This window comes from Peromyscus eremicus, chromosome 11 (genome assembly GCF_949786415.1).
Source record: "Peromyscus eremicus chromosome 11, PerEre_H2_v1, whole genome shotgun sequence".
NCBI lineage: Eukaryota > Metazoa > Chordata > Mammalia > Rodentia > Cricetidae > Peromyscus > Peromyscus eremicus.
Genome location: NC_081427.1, coordinates 49648458 through 49667828, shown reverse-complemented (window position 1 = coordinate 49667828; position 19371 = coordinate 49648458). Strand labels below are relative to the sequence as shown.

The 19371-nt window shown below is 43.6% G+C and overlaps 1 protein-coding gene across 1 annotated transcript in view; it reads right to left on the bottom strand.

Annotated features, from left to right (window-relative positions):
* Nucleotides 1-2364: 2364 nt before the first annotated feature.
* Nucleotides 2365-19371, bottom strand: part of LOC131921550 (microtubule-associated serine/threonine-protein kinase 4-like) — a 199347-nt gene continuing 182340 nt past the window's right edge. The window contains exon 3 of the mRNA XM_059276292.1: nucleotides 2365-2564. Coding sequence (XP_059132275.1) covers nucleotides 2365-2564 — 200 coding nt within the window. The remainder of the gene's footprint in view (nucleotides 2565-19371) is intronic.

The window sequence follows — 19371 nt, the reverse complement described above, 5'->3', positions numbered from 1 at the left end:
CTTGGGAGGCAGAGCCAGGCAGATCTCTGTGAGTTCGAGGCCGGCCTGGGCTACCAAGTGAGTTCCAGGAAAGGTGCAAAGCTACACAGAGAAACCCTGTCTCGAAAAACAAAAAAAAAAAAAAAAGTAAATGCTTACAGAGAGACAATGCTTTAAAAAATTCCTCAAGGAAAACAATTTAGTTAGGAGAGGGTGGAAGGGGGGGAGGGCAAGACTCCCCACTACGGCTTCAATATCCTCTCTGGAGATCAGTATTCCATACATGCAGATTGTTCATTTTTTCGGAAAGGGTTAGAAAATTTCAGAGTCAAAATGGGCTTCCTGGACTGTTTTAGCTAAGTGTCTTTGCATTCTGCAGCTGCAGAGCAGGCTGATGACACTGGAGGAATTAAGACTTGCCCAAGTTTATCTATCTCTTTAATGCCAAAGCAGGACCTGAGGCTAGACGAAAATAAAATCTTCACGCACTATATCATGCGAAAATAGTCAACGTAAGTTCCCACCAGTGTATAAAATTACAAAATATCATAACACACTGATTTATATATATATATAATTTACATTTTTTGTCAATAAGAAATATTTAAAAACCAATTAGCATGTCACGCTTTACCACTGACCCCTAACTAACTTGTATAGACTTTTTGTTTTGTTGTTCGGTTTCTTGGTTTTGTTTCTGTTTGTTTGGGTGCCAAGGAGTAAACCCAGTGCCTCACACATGCGAAGGGGGCACTCTACCATTGAGCGAGATCCCCAGACCAAGTTGTAAAGATTTTAACAAGAGGTGGAATAGATAAGTATTCTGCTAAGTAGCGGGGGAATGGGCTCAGGAGATACAGTGGTTGTCTCTCAAACATGAGAACTGGAGTTCAAACATCGAGAAGCCAGCATGGCAGTTGACTGTTGTCCCAGCAGTTGGGAGGCAGAGACAGGGGTTCCTGGGTAATTCGGCTAGCTATGATAGCTGGAATCAGTGAAACTCCAAGTTCATCAAGAGACTTTGAATAATCAATAAAGTGGAGAGTGACCAAGAAAGACAATGATGTCAAGTTTGAGCCTCTACACATGTGCATGTATCTCTACACCCACATACATGTGAAACCACACACACATGCTTACACACACATACTTTTTTAAAAAGGTGTCCTGCAAGAAAACAAAAATCTAGTAAACATAATGGCTAAAAATCAAGGTTACACTGGGAAAGAAAAAAAAAAAGTCCAAGTCTATGCTAGCAACAGACACACAAATACGTTCCAGCTGGTAAATATGGGAGTACTAATAATGGAAGGTCATTTTTTTTTTCTGTGCAGGGGATCAAATCCAAGACTTCCCCCATGCTAGGCAAGTACTCTAACACAGAGCTACATTCCTAACCTCCACCATTTTTAATCAACATAAAAAAGAATGATCCTTCCAAGAATCACCAACAGATGCTGAATTCAGGGGAAGTTTTTGGAGAGCAGCCTGTTTGCAGAGCCTAGGCTGTCTACCCAGACAGCTCCTACTCGGCAAGAGAGAAAGTTGGTGGTGACTACCACAGAGCAACCAGGCAGCATCTTGCCTGGGTTATCCAACTTAACAACACAGTGAGGGGCAGAGAGGCACCGTGCACCTGTCTAGAGCATGTCCCGAGGACACATCCATAGTTCTCAGTTTGGAACAGGAATGCACAAGCCAGACTCTCCCCGTGGGAAACAGGAGGCGAGCACCATATGAAAAATTATCTAGATATTTTTATTCAAGACAAAGCAAGGCTGTGGGAACACACCAGATCCAAAAAGAGCAGAGAAAGAAGTGCTGGAGACCAGACCTCCACAGACCTGGTGCTACCCCGCCACCACGGCGGGCACAGGCTAGAAAGGACACGAGCCGGCTGGTGGTAAAACTGAGCCAGACTGCTACGCAGACACGGGGTTGTATCAGTGAGAACATTACTCAAGTTGACAGTTACCAAAGCAAGGGCTGTGATGGACACACACCTTACTCTCAGATGACTCAATGCGTGCCTACACAAATACGTACTCGCACCACGCACACATGTATACACAAAAAACAATGATAAGCCATCTGGGCAGGAGGCTCTGATAAGGAACAGATTGGTACCATCTGTGTTTTTTCTTACCATTGGACTTTAGTATAGCCTCCTAATTTTTAGAAATGCTTTTGTTGTTTGTTTGGAGTTTTTTAAAGGCTAGAAACATTTTTTTTTTTACTTTTTGGGGGGTAAGGGGAACCGACACAGAACCAAATAGAAATATTCCACATTTGTGGGTGGGCAGGAAGAAATTGGCATAGAGAGAGACAGACATGCCCACTGCCCATCCTGTGGTCAATGCTACGTGTATGTAAGTGCAAACCCAGTTACAGTTGAAGCAGCTGGACAGATCCCACTGACATAATGGCCAGGGCAACTCTGACCACGTATAAGACACTCACCAAACTGGCCGTGAGCGAGGGAGCAGACTGGCCCAGTGCCTGGCTGCGCATGCGCACGAGGTTGGACGTCTCAGCAGAGGCAGGCCACGCCTGTCCTGCCACCGGGTTTGGAAGGAGGTACCTCCCTGTCGGAGTAGAAAAAAAAAAATGAGTAAACAGCAGGTCAGTGATGTAGTTCTGTAGAAAGAGTGGGCAATTCCAAGTCATCTTTCTTCATCCCTTCGGCTATGCTCAGTAGTTACGCTGAAGACCAGCAACCAGAGAAAAATGTTTTAATTAAATCAGGAGACACCATGGTGGGTTCTGACCCTGACTTCCCACTGAAACCCAAGCAAATCACTTCATATGCTGGGCATGGGGGGGGGGGGGGGCTTCACCGGGTTAGGATGAAGTTTTTTGTTTGTTTGTTTGTTTGTTTTCATCTTCCTGCCTATCCTAAAGAGAATGTTTTGAGAATATATGTAAATACACAGTGTACTCTCTCATCATCACAAAAATAAATGTGGTGTGTCTGTGATGCTATTTGAGCAAATCTGATATGGGGAACAGTCTAGAAATGAGCAAGAAGGGGCTACAAAGTGAAAGTCGTGACCAACAAAAGAAGAGGTGGGGTTCTCTCGAGGTGAAATGGGCCGGAGTCCCTTTCCCCAGCTTCTCTCGGTGAAGCCCAGGCGGATGTCCAACCGTATCCATAGAGTACATAATGGTATCCGTTTGCATAAATCAGTGTCAGTCAAGTTCACTGTGCAATGCCCATCAACCTTGAGCACACACACACACACACACACACACACACACACCACACACATGCGCACACACGCTTCTAGAAGTCAACCATCTGATAGATCTCCACGCTGTAGTTCCTCAGGACACAGACTAGCATGCTCTCCACACCAGGGAGTTTGATCCTTTGCATCAGTAAAGTGAGAATGCCTATGACTATTAACACGGTAACGATGCTTAATAAACACAATGTCTGATTTTATCTGGTTCGCCTCACTCCTAGTGCAGGACTATTACTGAGTAGTGCAAAGAAGGGTGGGCATTTCCTTGCCAGCAACACAGGAGAATAAAAAGAGAGACTCTCGTGTGTGGACACTCCGGCAGGATCTGCAGCGCACACATCTGCTCGCCCTGTATCCGAAGGGACACAGGCTTCCTCCCTCAAGCACGCACCTAACAAGCATATCTGACTAGTTAATTACGACTGCGACATATTACGTAGTTTATCACCATGATGCACGCTGGTCCCTGGCACCACAGACGCTAAGCATTATGGGTATCGTCCATCAACCATCAGATTAGAAGATGTAATGCCGTATTTAACTAAAGTGCTTTCAGAATTTTGTATATTAATTACAGAAGGGAAAATGGATTCTTATTTTGCAAAACTGATCATTTATTCATTGCCCGGTGTAAGTACGGAAGCTAAGGATGAACTAGACTTGCTGCCGCGACCTTGCTCTGGATCTAAAGGATACTGGGGAAAGGAATTTAGTCACCCTCTCTTGACATTAGTTGCTCTATCTCTAAAATGGACCTGCTCGAATCAACCACAAAGAATTACTGAGGGAGTTTTGAGTAAAGTACTCAACACATATTGCCTGTTTGGCTATGGCATTAAGTAGTACAATGGGAAAAGACAATTTCAGGTTTGTTTTTACTTCTTATCACTCAAAACTAGAAAATGTACATATATGTGGGAACAAAACCACCAGGATCACAGCAGAGAAAACCACCCTGGACACGCGCATGTCTTTCCCTCCACATTCTCTTTCTTCTTGAAAATAAGGAATCACACTGATTTTTGTCAGTTGCTCCCCATCAGGTCCACACAATAGAATATGACTTTTTAAAGTACTTATTTATTTGTGCGTGCGTGCGTGCATATGTGTATGTGTGAGTGTGTGTGTGTGTGTGTGTGTGTGTGTGTGTGTGTGTACAGGTACATACCTGCCATGGCATGTGTGTGGGAGTCAGAGGACAACCACTCTGGGGTCACTCTCTCTTCCCACATTCTTTATGTGGACTCCTGGTCATCAAGCTTGCACAAAAAGCACTTTATCCATGGCGCCATTTTGCTGGCACTAGAATATGACTTTTCTCAACCACACACACATAGCAACTATCAACTAGATGATGAAGGCTGCTAGTGAAAACTCACACATAATTAATTACCTCTGTGAACCGGATCAGTTTTGTGGAGGAATGTTACATTTAAAGTCAGAAGCGTGGAATTTGAATTTTTTTTTTCTCTTGCCTTATCTTGAAACACGATCTAGAAGCTGGATTAGGACGGGCTTTAGGACCTACCGCTGTAGGTCCTGAAGCAGGACGCCACCGAGAAACGACAGGAAGGCCACAGGGTATACTTAGGAAAACATTCATACAGTATGAAAACACAGTTTCTTTATAATCCAGATACAACTCTGAAAGATATAACCCTCTAAAAACATACCAGCTAGCTGGGTAATCTGAATGAAAGGCTTGGGGACGGGTACTAGCAAGACTTTTCCTGTACCTTAGCCATCATTTCCTTTATACTTGGAGAGAGGGGCTACTGAAGCCAAGGAGTACTAGACAGCAGGGCTCAGGGAATCCTTACTGTGCCATTCTCCAAAGATACGCTTTTTATTTAAATCTAAGATTATAAGATACTTAGAAACCCCGACTGTTAATAACAGAAAGATATTGTAGTTCACTTAAAAAAAATCTACAAGTTAGTTTTTCTTTTTCATTTGGTAGAAAGGAATTATTAAAGTATGTTGCTAAGATCCCAGATATAGGAAACAGGGTTATACATTTGTGTACCTACAGTTCCTGGGAAAGGGGATGGCCCTTGGTACAAATTCAGTAACTGCTGATTGACTGAATGCAACCTAACTATACTAGCCAAGCAATAGCTGATCTGGTCTAAGCAGGAAGAGTATCAGTGAGCAGATCATTTTCTTCAATTTTATCTATAAGAACAGTGCAACATCTACAATCCAACAAGGCTTCGGTGCACACCAGGCTCTGCAACACTGTGACAGCCTTGTGGGCAGAGACTGTCATTGTCACTGTCAATGCAGACAGGTTCTGTAGCTAGGCCAGGGCTCACAGCCAATGAAGCAAACTGCCAAACCCACTGTTCTGGCCCTTGAGCCCCAATTCTAAGGCAAGAAAATAGTTATCACACACGCTTAGGTGGGAACACGCTATAAATTGAGGGAATGAGTTCTACTTGTAAGAAAGTATGTGTGTGTGTGTGTGTGTGTGTGTGTGTGTGTGTGTGTGTGTGTGTGTAAGGTGCATCACTTGGAAAAATGAGAACAAAGTTGTTCAAACGAAAGGCTTGCGATCAGACAAACTCGGCTTCAAATCCAGTTCTTACTGGTTGTGTGTCAATCAAATTGTTGAGCCTCACACATCACAAAGCCTGGTCCTCCTCCACCACAATAGCGATAAAATACCCTCTATTGGCTGTGTCACTTAAGACAGGTCACTTAAGACAGAGGTACAATATTGAGTAACATTAAAATAAGTAACATGACTTCACGGAAATAACAAAATCAGCATTCTCTCCGGAGGAGGAAATGGTTGCTTCGGAAGCCGGACACCATGAGTTTGGTCCCCAGCACCCACATAAAGGTGGGAGGAGAGAACTTATTCCACAAAGTTATTCTCTGACCTTCACATATATGCTGTGGCATGTGTGCGTGCACACATACACAATAACAACAACAACAACAACAATAATAATAGTTTTAAAAAGAATGTAGAACTTGAAACTTTTCTGCCAGGCAGTAAGTTTTGCTAGTTCAACTCAAGAGTCTAAACAAAGAAATAAGAGTTTGACTTGTGGCTGCAAATATTTCCACTTTACGTGAACCTGAAAAGCACACCAAATATTAAGCTTAGGTTACAGTGACTGGGAGGGGTATGGGGTTAGAGTGAATGATCCTCTGTTTCTGTACATAAAATTTTATAATTTTGCTTTGGGTGTTTTATCAAAAATGTGTTCCATATTCTAACCCAGAAAACTAGCCCCAAACACATTCCTTCCACCCCTCCAAATGATAGTTCCTAAGTGAAAGTAGATACTTCCAATGGCTACAGATGAGGATGCCTAGAGTCAGGAGGAGGTTTGATGGCCAATCAGAGCAAAGGGGAACCACGAGGAGCCTCCTCATCAGAGCCAACACTCCTGGCTAAGCCCTCTGTACAGGATGCTAATCTGTGAAGATCCCAGATCACTGGGCTGAGCCAAAGCCAGACTCTGGACAGAAGCCAGCACCAGCAGACGGGATCAAAGCCAGGGTCCTTTTTTCACACATGCTGACCTTCCTTTTGAAAATCTGCCTCTTGTTAAAGCTCCCAGGAGTTTTAAAAATATGGAGCGGCCTCTGGTAATAAGACCTGAGTGCTACCTTGCCTTTTGCTGACACCACTATTAAAGCTAATTCCAAATCTTATTCGCTGCTCTCATACATGGATTCTATCTCATTATGAAGGAGAAAGGTATGCCTTCAATTTCTTTGTTACCTCAACAGAGCCTAACCCAGAAGATGACACTTAGATTTAATACCTAACTAGCCATGGCCTATGCATGTATCTTAGACTCTCTTTAAACCTAACAGGATGTAAAGGCCACTGGCAGCCGGGGTAAATAATAACTACTTTAGCTGTGGGGGACTCTAAGGTCAGACCTCAGAGTCTCATGGCTAAAACCCTCAAACTAATTCTTCTACTTATTTCATAACCTTCTCCAAACCTCAGGCTCCTCACTTGTAAAGTGGAGGGAAACTAAAATCTAAAACAGAAAATACATTACAGAGTTCAACACTCAATCAAATCAGCTGAACATACAAGGAATACAATACACACTGTAGCGAGCAAGAGGAACAAGTTATGACACTAGAAAAATTAATTAGTAAGCACACAGACATGTACACGATGAAATGTTTATAAATCATGCAATAGGTTGGATCTCAGATGTCATTATTCTTGAAATGGTCTTATCCTACAAAATCATACAAATGCTACAAATTAGACGGTCTGTTAATACAACACATGGGACGCATCCTTCCTGCCTGGCCCCCCCTTGGTGTGAATAGAGAACAGAGTAACAGATGGATCTAAGGCGATCATTAGAGGGTACTAACACAGTGCTGTAGCTGGTAGCGACCACATCCAACTTCATATAAATTTACTTTCTGATGACTACCAAGGGCTTCTAAAAAGTGTGTTGCTGTTACATTCATGCATCATTTGCTGCCTACGATTTAAGAAAATCAGCATCTGTCAACAGCATTGTTCAGCTGCACAGGGTGGAAATTAATGGATAATACCACTTCCAATGTGTTGTATGAGAGGTGAGCTTGCTTAGCAATCTGGCTGCTCATTTTAATACCAAATGGAGCTTGTTGTCACAACTGGAACATTGATTAGCACCAGGCTCTTTGAAAGCATGCTTCTAAAAATCTCACCGTGTTCATTAAAGCTCTCCTTAAATATTCTCTACAGACAGAACGAGAGATATGGAGGCGTGAAACAGAGGTCCATTTTAAAGTTGGAATCAGTTGACCCCAATCAATCTCAGAACCTGACAGGTTTCAAGCATTGAGGTCTATCTATGCCATTTAAACTACTCACAGTAGCTACTGTGGCTGTACTGGCCATGGGGACTCCACTTAACCGAGAGAGCTGGAGCCCTGCATTTATCTATGGTTACACACTAAAATAAACATTACTGAGCAAAGATGCCAACCATGTCCTGGTTCTAAGTAAGCTGCATATTAGCCTCTCTGGGAATGTGCTTTTCTTTGTTTCTACCCTGAATTCCAAGACCCTGAATTCCAATAGAGAGGCAGCAGCTTTATAGATGCATGCTTTCAGACATGAGATACGTGCTTCCAAACTGCCCCACAGGTGGGACTATCCCCCGGAAACAGGAAAACACCAAGTCAGCAATAATTTTAGCAGAATGGCCATATAAAGAATTAAATATAGCCTCTAGAGATCTCCTTTATCATCAGGGAATCATGCTACCTGACTAGATGTGAGAGCTTCCATTAAAAATGTTCCGTGTCACCTGAAGGGCCTCATAGATTTAGCCATCAGTCTACAGCCTTACATTTGGGGTTATTTCTTTTGGATTATAACCAGGATATAAAAGGAAAGAGAAGGCTGAACAACTACATTGAAAAAGTACTGCTCCAGTCTGGCTTCCGGTACTCAGAGCTACGAGCTCTGAAAAGCTTGTTTATCCCTCTCTAAGGCACTGACCAAGAACAGTCAGAAGCTGGGCAGGGTGGCCAATGCCTTGCTCTTGGTGGTTTCGAGGAGGCAGGAGGATCATATTAGGGGTATAGTGAGACTGGAGGGATCATCACAGAGGCTGAGGGGCAAGAAGAAAACAAACATGAAGGCCAAGATGGTATTGGCCACAAGCAGGTGAACAGAGCCATGTTCTCTGGGGAGAAGAGTCTCTCAGCCAGTACCTTAAGACGTATATAGGTTTCTAGGTTTTGGATAGCAGCCTGTTGCTCCCCTTACCATCTTCTGAAGTTCTCACAGTTGTCCCCTAAAACCTCACACTCACCGCCACCCTGGAAGAAGCTGGAGTCCCACCACTCAGCCCCTCACACGGCCTAGTAAAATGGCCCTTGCTTCACCTCTCTTTAGGCACATATACCAAGGCTGTGAAAGCGAATGTTTGCACACCCATCTCCCCAGCAGCACTACTCACAGGAGCTAAAAGCAGGAAGCCACACGCCCATTAATAGATGAGAATAATCTGTCAATGCAACGAAATATTAACCTATAAATGGAATGAAATTCTGATACTGGTCAGTGGTTCTCAACCTTCCTAATGCTGCAATTCTTTAATACAGTTCCTTGTGTTGTGGTGACCCCCTCAGCCATAAAACTATTTTCGCTGCTACTTCATAACTGTAATCTTGCTACTGTTATGACTTGTAATGTCAATAGCTATGCTTTCTGATGGCCTTAGGTGACCCCTGCAAAAGGGTTGTTCAACCTCTCCCAAAGAGGTTGTAACCCACAGGTTGAGGAACACAGACATGAACCATGAAGACATCATGCTAAATGAAATAAGCTAGTCACACGAGGTCAGATGTTATATGATTCCCTTTCCATAAAGTACCTGCAATAGTCAGTTCACTGAGACAGTACAATTATGGCTTTTGAGTTTGGGGGAAGAGAGAGAAGCCCCTGCTTAATGCATTATAGAGTCTCAGTGTGGGATGATGAAATTGTTGCAGAGATGGATAGTGACAGTGGCTGTACAATGATAGAAATGTATTTAATGTGATGAAATTATGTACTTAAAACATTTAAAAATGTTAAAGTGTATTATGTATCTTTCACTACACATAAAAAAGTCTCCTTTGCTTAGCTAAAATCCCTACATCTTTTAGTTAAAAAAAAAAAAGGAAGAAAATCACAATGGGGTACTGAGATTTTTCTCAAGGCAGAGAGCTACACAATTCACATCAACTCCCCCTATTGCAAATTATACTTAATAACCCACACCCTTCCTGTCATAAGCAGGGGACTGAATCTTTTAAGTGCTCTCCAAACCTCAGGCATGGGAAGATTAAGGCCCACGCTAAGTCACTGGCTGGTTCTGGGCAGAATCGATGACTCAGCAGCCCCTGCCCTGGGAATCTTCCATCATCACCCAGAGATCCTTCTTCTGTGCCCCATTGCTCCCTCCTAAACATTTGCTCCCTTGTCGTCATGACTCCCGTCCCCACAGCAATTACAGCTCCCTGTATTCATCTCCAGCAGTGCGACAACAACATGGGGACACGGTTCCCTCCATCTTCCCACTTGCACGGTGACTGCCTTCCCATTTCTTGTCCCCACTGCAGAGGAGTGACTAGAGAGCATCAACAATCCTGCTCAGTCATTCTTCTTAGCGGCATAAATAAAAACAACTGAGAGACCAGCGGACAGTTGACCACACATGTTAAATTTCATTTATTTCTATATTGGGCGGCTTTTCAATCCTTTTAAAAATCGTGCAGTGTGTTCTTTGACACGAGAGGAGTCCAGAGCACAGCCTTGACCCTCAGTCCTTGATATCACTGCCCACTCACCAGCAAACTCCAGCTGACACAGAAATTGGAAGCTGAATACAAGAGCGCGCGCACACACGCAGCTTCGGATGATGGTGTTACAGCTGACTTGGGCCTACTAGGGCACTGAGGTCTCTCCTCATTAGCTTGTGACTCAGATTCACCAGAAACATCTCCTTTCACTTTCTGGAATACTATCCACAGCACACTGTCTTTAACATAGGATAGATAGGCAACACTAATAAATACAAGGATTCAATGACCAAATTAAGAGAAGTGCTTTGAAGGAAGCATAGAGCACAGGAGGCAGGCAACGGAGGCCAGCAATTTCTTGGGAAGTTAACAATTTCACATACTTAGAGAGACTGGGTCAGTGTCAACTAAAGCCCAGGACCACGCTGGCAGAGTGCTAGGAACTATGGGAAAACAGCAGAACACATGGACCTACAACATGAAAATCAAAGCCTTTGGATAAACCACGAGGCTCTGGAGGTCAGTCTGAGGCTGCCACTGCCACTGTCAATCACAGCTTTAGCTCTAAATCAAAACTTACTTTTGGTACAGGTGCTTTGGTAAGGCAGTTCAAAGATAGAGCGGTCCTGCACACTCAATCTAATATAGGCAGCCTGTGACTCGTGCCATTTTATGATGAAAGAGCAAAAATGTCAACACACAGTACAGTTTTCAAGGGAACAACTCAAAATGGTACTTACATGGAAATCTTTTTGGCCTTCTGTTTGTTTTCCCTTAACTTGTACTTAAAGCCGTGTTTCTTATCATCTACCACGATTACCACTCAATCTAATTCTACTAAGTGCGGACATTAGGATCCAATCAGTTAATGTGTACAGCAGGGCATGGTAAGCTACGTCCCTCCGATTCAACTCCATCACAGCCCTTGGCTGTAGTAACACCCAGCAAATTCTTCCACTCTGTAAAACCACCCAACCGTGGCCAGCAACTCCCCAACTGTACCTAGATCACCAAGGCAGGCTCCCCTTGGGTGGTGCTTGTCTGAATTTAAAATTCTTATTTAAAAAAAATAAATAAATACTAGTTTGACCCTGAGCTCTGCTTGCATAGATCAAAGGTAAAGGGGCAGCTGGAAATGGATTTTTAAAGCATGCTGAATAGAGCCCTCTTTAGTGAGAACATTCTAACAGGCCACAGACACCAGGCAGTGTCACCCGGGAATGGCGGTGTGAGCGAGGGCCTGGAGGAGGTGGGCGGGCGGTGGAGCTGGGATGGCGGCAGCTAAGTGACAGTGGGCAGAGGTCAGAGTTAACGCCAGCAATCTGGCCTCCCTCCGTCCGGGTATTGAAATATAATTCAGTAGAATGAATTGCTAGACATGTCTAAGCCCCCTGGGAAATGACAGATATTGATGAATGCTGCTGGCAAGATATATGGAAGGGGGAAAGGCAAATAAATAGAACAATTTTTTTTTTCCCTCGGAGTCATTTTGTGGATGTGTGGAACAGCTGTTAAAGCACTCGTCAGCCTGCTTCTCCCATCCTCCTCCTCCTCCTCCTCCTCCTCCTCCTCCTCCTCCTCCTCCTCCATGTCTGCTCCCGTCTCGTCCCCCCTGCCTGAAATACCCAAGGACCAGAATCTGCCCCTCCCCAAGATGAACACTAAATGCCCAAGAGACATCTCTTTCGTACCCACCAGGCTTGTTCTCAGCCTAGAGCCTGGCATTCCTGACATGATTTCCTCCCATCTGAATGTGTTCATTGGCTTCTCCAGACCCTGGAAACACGCCTAGTTTTTTAACTCACGAAGTCAAATTGTTAATCCCAGTTCCAAATTGTTGATTTGTCCCCAGTGATGAGCTTCCCATACTAAATTTAAGCCCTAACCCTGCAATAGCTGTTTGACCTTGCCCAGGCTTTCTGACTTTTAAGCTTCAATTTTCTGCAAATGTTCTACAGAACAGAGATGGTAATTTCACACCGTGATGGCAAGAACTACCTAGAGATGTAAACAGAGGAACCATCCCTCTGTGTGGCAAACCAATAACCCACAATAAACCATAACCTAACATCCCCTCTGCTCCCCCTTCTAAGTAACTCCTCCTCTATGGATCCTCCACACGTCATGCCCAGAATAGAATAAGCCCTCCCTAGAATTGGGCACTTTGGGATCACTGATTCTCATTCCAATTGCCAGGTGGACTCAGGAGCGCAGGTGGACAAGCAGTCAGGCATGGGCTTGCATCCTGGCTCACCATCACTAGCTAGGGAGCCTTGGGTAAACAGCTTTCCCCTCTGAGCTTGCTTTTCCTTACATCTAATCATGATGAAAGTAGGCAACATATACAAAACGCCTAATACCTGCTGAACACACCAACTGTGCTCAGGAGTGGTTCAGGTCCTCTCTAGACACCTCACCCTTCGAGGGCATCATTAGGAAGGCAGCTATACTTTTAAACCAGAGATACTTCTCAGTCCCTCCCATCACACCGTGTTCTATATGTGGGCACACAAGTAGAATGATACTTATGCAAGGTACCATATACCTCGCGAACTCTGTGTCCTCTAAGATTGCAGCCCGGCATCACACTTAGTAGAACTCCACAGCCCATACCTAGAACCCAGTGGACTTTTGCAGAATTGCACTTACACCTCCTCTCTATCATTTATGTCTCTCTGCAGGATGGCTCTCATTGTTTTACAGCTCCACACCGTCTAGAATACTAAAATTTGGTAAGGCCTTAAACGTGATATGGAAGGTGCCATGCCACTTCTCTGGCTTTGATTTTTATCTCTTAAGAAGTATGCCTGCGACTCCACTACCTCCACAATATACTGTAGATTCCAGCGGGAGCTGCCTACCCTCGATAGACTAGAAAACGAGTTGGCTTACTATCTTACTTTTCAAAAAAGTTATGAGGCCTACTCAATAACACTCCTCTCTATGACCAGATGCTTTGATTGATGTCGCCAAATGTCACCCACAGCCCTGTGACGCTAAACACTGCTGACAGTTGCCCTACATCTCAACAGTTATTATAAAAGCCAAGGAGAAATCGGGGACCAGGAGCCTTACAAGATAAACAAAAAAGAACAAATTCAGCCTTAGAGGGGATAAAATAAACTCTGTAACACCAAATATGCAGAAATTTCTAGGCAGGTCAGGAATTCCTTAACAGGCTTCCTATTTAAAGGAAAATTCTATACATAGTTCTGTTCACATAATCATATGTTACTATGTGTATTTTCTTGGAACAGTTAACAATTCCATGCTGGGTCTACTCTAAACATACTTCAAGTTCTTTCTTCTCAATAATGATGCCTATGTATAACCCCTAAAGGCCGTTATATTTGTTTTAAGAAATACTTGCTAACATTGATTAGTGGATTAAGTAAGAAATCTAGAGCGATTGTTATATGGTTTATGTTTTATGGTTATAAAGTAAACATTGTTTCAAAATACCACACAGATCTCCTCTCTTCAAGGTCCCTATGTCTGCTTCGAGAGGTCTCTGTCAGAGCTGTAGAAACTGTTCTCCAAAGTTAGTAACTGCCAATTTCACCTGGTTAAAAACAACAGGATCTGAGGGGGGTGTCTGGAGGGGGAGGGGACTGTTATCCAAGCTGCAATCCTATGTCTTGAATTAAATCTTCACAAATTCCTAAGTGCTTTCTGGAGCACATCATGAGTGTGTCCTTATATTTAAGGAAAGAAAACTCAAAGCCCAGATTAGCATCATGATTATCTCAGCACTCTCTGAAAATGAATGGCAGGTGTGGGGCAGGAATTCTGCCTTTCCATTTCTGGGCTATTAGCGACTGACTACTTCGGAAATCTCACGTGACATTAAGTAGCTGTGAACTCCAAGGTCACTGCCTTGTATTTTACAGTAAGAGTACCACCAGACTCTTTGACATCCCCCACCCCTTATTTTAGAGAGAACTCAGCCATGCTTACGGGGAAATCAGTGGGCTGAGACAGGGGAAGGTTGCCATTTGGCCATTCCAATCAGCCTCCGAACGGTCCTCTCTCAAGCTTGAAAGCCTGATTATCTCCTGCTAGCCATTCCTTTAACTGCATTTATTCTTCAGTTATTTGAATCCACAGAGAGCCCCGAGGGTACTGAATTGCATCGTAATAGGGCATATGCACACCAACGTTCACCCTGAGAAGTGTATCACACATCAGATCTGCCTAGAGTCTGTCATCTGTCATTCACAAAGATGGTCCTGATTCCCATGTAATAAAGTGGCTGGTGGGGAAAACGAAATGTGGAAAGGACGCTATATTAATGTCTGTGTGTCATGCCTCTAGCCCACTGTCATTCACAGTCCACTAAGACCCGTGAGACAACATGTCTGACAATGCCTAAATACAGAATCATCCCAATGTTTAATGAGAACATGGCCAAATTTAAATACAAAGATAGAAAGCCAAAGGAAATCTGAATTCAAATACACTTCTATACGGATGTCCCAAACATTGCATTGTATGTACATATACTAAATCAGCACTTCTTATTTGAGTGAAGATGTACTGGGTACCCTGTAAGCTACCTAGCAACTCTGTTACTGAGACTTAGTACTTGAAATATGTGAGGCTTTGCTTGGAGGCTACAAAGAAGAGTCTTCGTTAGGAACTTAAAAAAAGAGACATGATAGGCACACAAGCGATGACATGTAGAAGCAATTTATCCACCAAGAACAGGGACAATATAAGAAGATGGGCACCAGGGGAGCAAGAGCAAAGTGGCAAAATCAGCAGAAGCAGTAAGGAGCTGTTTGGAACGGAACTCTTTTTTGTTTGGTTAGTGTTGGCCAGATTCAACCCCGGGTCATGCACATGAGCATCAGGACTGATCTACACTGACCACTGAGCTACACTCCAGTCTTGGAACGGAATGTGAATCCAGGGAAGATCACTTCATTTCCCTTTTATACACCACGGGGTAGAAAGGCAACACTTACCACTCTGGGCACATGCATAACTTATTACTTTTCTTTTACAAAATGCTATTTCTATATACCAGTATAGTAAAGAACAAGCCAAAGATCAAAACTAACCAAACACCTCTATGTTAAGACTCCCAGCAACCAGAGCACAGAGAGGAACCCAGTGGGTTACCTAGCTCTCATTATTCAATATCAGACCAGTCTAAATCTTTTCCTTAAGCTGACTTCAGGGAAACGCTTTAGATACTTTAATAAAAGGGTTCTCGTCCTTCAGAGTAACTTAGAGCAAAAATTGGGGGATTCCTTCCCTTAAAGTGGACTAAATAAAAACCAAGTGTTAATGGAGTGTTTGTATACACGCATGCAACACGTCAACATCCAGACTTAACATTTGCACATGGTTCTCCTTCAGCAGGCAGGGAAGCTGCCTGCCCTTACATGGAATCCTTCTCAAAGCTCAACATGGTGCAGTACTGAAAATTTATACTGGTCAGGAGCTCTTACTCAGAACCTAAAACTAGGTAATTTATAAAAGTAAAATGTTTCTTTCTCATCATTTCAGAGGCCAGGAAGCCCATGAAGGGATAGCTGGTGTGTGGTCTGTTAAGGGCCTACTTGTTATGTCTCCCCTGGCATAACTAACAACCCACTTACAAGGGTCTTAATCCCACTGGTGAGACAGTAGTCCCCGAGACATAATCATCCCTACAGCTGCTATCAGATGGGCAATTCCAGAACTTGGGGTGGAAACTGTCAAGCTAAGTGTGACTTTCCCTGTGTTCCTACCAGGAAGAAGAAAACAGATATTGAAATACTACTGTTCTCTCTCACACAATCCTCTTCCTGTGAGCAAGCCAAGAATGAGTGGGAAGCGAGGAGGGGCCTTACCCCTCCACCTTCCCTTCAGACTCGGGTCCGAGACAGGTACCTGAGACGGAACCATCAGAGAAGAGAGAGATTATCTGTCTAGGCAGACACAAGAAAACAAATATAGCCCCGGCAATGTGCACTGATTAAGTACCTGCGAGACAATGGAACACGACAGTGACAGATGCAAGCCGCCACCACCGGCGTCCTTAATGCATCAGAAACACTAATTTTTATAAATCTTTAAACGTTCCCACTGGTGGCATTTGCATTTCTTAGCCTTCTCCTTCTCCTGGGGAGCTGACTGCAAGTCGGCATCATTTCCATGAAGTCAAAATCACTGGGACACCCCCAAGGGCTTCGACCGACCCATGAAAACAAGTTTTATGAGGGAGATGGATGGCCTAGCAAGCTCAGTGTCAGGGCATGTTCTGCTAGAGGAGATGACAGCGGTCTTTCCACAGCCATGGGGGAAGCGTGCTGTGAAGGAGACAGGAGAGAGGAGGGAGGGGTCTAGAGAGCAAGAGAAAATGAAGGGACACCATTCTTAGCACATTCCTTACTGTCTCTCCACGGGAGATGAAATTCACTTCTTAAGCACAAAAGGAGCTTCAGAAAATAGGGCATATGTGGTTTCACCCCACAAGACGCTTGCTGAAGCTTGAAGCCAATGTAACGTTCTTAAGGGGCGGGGCCTTAAGAGGGAAGTTTAGCAACAGTTGGGTATTACGGAAGCCAACTCCCTCCAGACTGGGATACTCACCTGTTAAGGAAGGCTTTATAAAACAATATTTTATATTTGTTTGTTTTGTGTGTTTGTGTACATGTATGCGTATGAACCAACACGATATGGTACACATGTGGAGGTCAGAGGACAACAGATAAGGGTAGGTTCTCTTCTTCTACCACGTGGGATATGGGGATGGAACTGGGGTGGGTCAGGCTTAGTGACAAATGCCTTTACCTGTTCAGCCACCTGACCAGCCCCAGGCGTCACGCTCTTAGCCATAATATTATCAACTTAACTTTCCCAATTCCCCCCATTTTATACTATCAACTCAAAAGGAGCTCACAGCTGTATCTCTAATAGGAAATATGATGTCACTGGCTTGCTTTTCAAAGTTGAAAGTGTATAATTTATGAAGGGTCAAAAAGGGCTCTGCCATCCCAGCCAGGCCATAGTCAAGTTCTTCAGCATAGAGACTTTGTAAGTACTAAGAATCAGAAAAGAAAATGGAAGCAGATACATGGAGTCAGTAAAATGGTAGATGTGAATTATCTGTAATCTGGCTTTGTCCATCTCCCCTGCCACCATCACTGACCAAAAGGGAACAAGCTCAAACTGAAAATATCAAAAGAACACAAGGATTTCTTTACCCCTTCTGAGTTTCTAAATATACCAAACTTCAAAATATTAACATTTCAGAGTCTGCTTATGTGCAACTCATCCCGTTACTATTCATTGTCCAACACCACCCAAGTCCCATGTCCCAGAAACGTATTTTCATGAGAATACGGGAGGGAGGTGCGAAACAATGGATAGTAAACAACAACCAATGGAACATAATTGTGCTTCTACAGAAACTATCAATGCCTTAAGCCAGGCCGGATGGCACACACTTTTATACCCGTGATTCCAGTCAGTTCAAGGCCAGTGTATGCTACACTAAGGCCTTGTCTCATAAAAACACCTTTCTAAAGTGCTCAACTGCAATTGGTGTCTTATCCTAAAAGAAATTTCATGAACGAATAACTTGAATTTTTCATGAATAGATTCAGCAGATTGCTTTCTCTCCTTGGGAAGAACCAAAGTCTGTCATGTGCAGAATCACCTAGAACACGAGAAACACCTAGAACACAAAAAATAGCAAGAGGGTGGAGTATGGGAACCTCAAGTGCCTGAATTTAACATTCTACAGATTTTTAGTTTCTTTCTGTTAGACTTATTAACCTAACTGGTGTAGGCAGGCCCTTACAGAAATACTTAGATGCTTTACCATCTGGAAAATCACACCAGAACAAACTTTAAACAGCCAGTAGACATTTTCTTTCTTTCTTTCTTTCTTTCTTTCTTTCTTTCTTTCTTTCTTTCTTTCTTTCTTTCTCTCTCTCTTCCTTTCTCTTTCTTTCTCTTTCTTTCTCTTTCTTTCTTTCTTTCTTCTTTCCTTCCTTTCTTCCTTCCTTCCTTTCTTTTTTTTGAGACAGGGTTTCTCTGTGTAGCTTTGGAGCCTTTCCTGGAACTTGCTTTGTAGACTAGGCTGGCCTCGAACTCACAGAGATTCGCCTGCCTCTGCCTCCCAAGTACTGAGATTAAAGGCGTGCACTACCACCTCCCAGCTTAAACAGCCAGTAGATGTTTTCTTGTTTGGTGGCCTTTGAAGATTCTCAGCTACTAGATTTACTTTGCCATATCCAATATATCCAGTTGAAGGCCAAGAGAGCAAACCTGTCCATGAACATGGTTTAGCTGCCCCAGAAAGTATTTCTGTCCCAGTGGAACTCAAATGCCACACTAACCACAACCTGGGGCCCAATCTAACCATTTCCTCTACAAAGAGCACTTCAAGGACCTACTGAGATATCAGGTTTTCTACGTAAAACATCATCTGAATCAGCCTCAGGATTACGTCATAAGTTTTACATCTTTCAAGGTTTATCAGGTACAGAATTATAAAACTGATTTCTGAGGGAGCTGAACTGTTCTTTAAAGCTCCTTCACATATCAAAGGAAATAGCTCTGGCTTTTGTCTATCTCTTGGTATAAGGGAAATGCACGCGGTTCTTCAAGCCCTCATCAGTCTCTTTTCTAAATTAATCCTCCCATCCCATCATGCCTGATTTCTCACCTTCTACATCACTGGTGCAACACATCTGAATGAGAGATATGAGCTTCCATGAGAACTATGTCACCTGTTTGGGAACATGGTGCAGCCACTTGGCAGCTCAGGGCTGGGAACTGTGGTGTGGGCATGCGAGTTAGAGAAGCAATTACTCCTCACTAGGCCATCTGCAAAGGCGGTGAGCGGTAGCAGAAGGCTCTCTGACAGTGTTGCTGG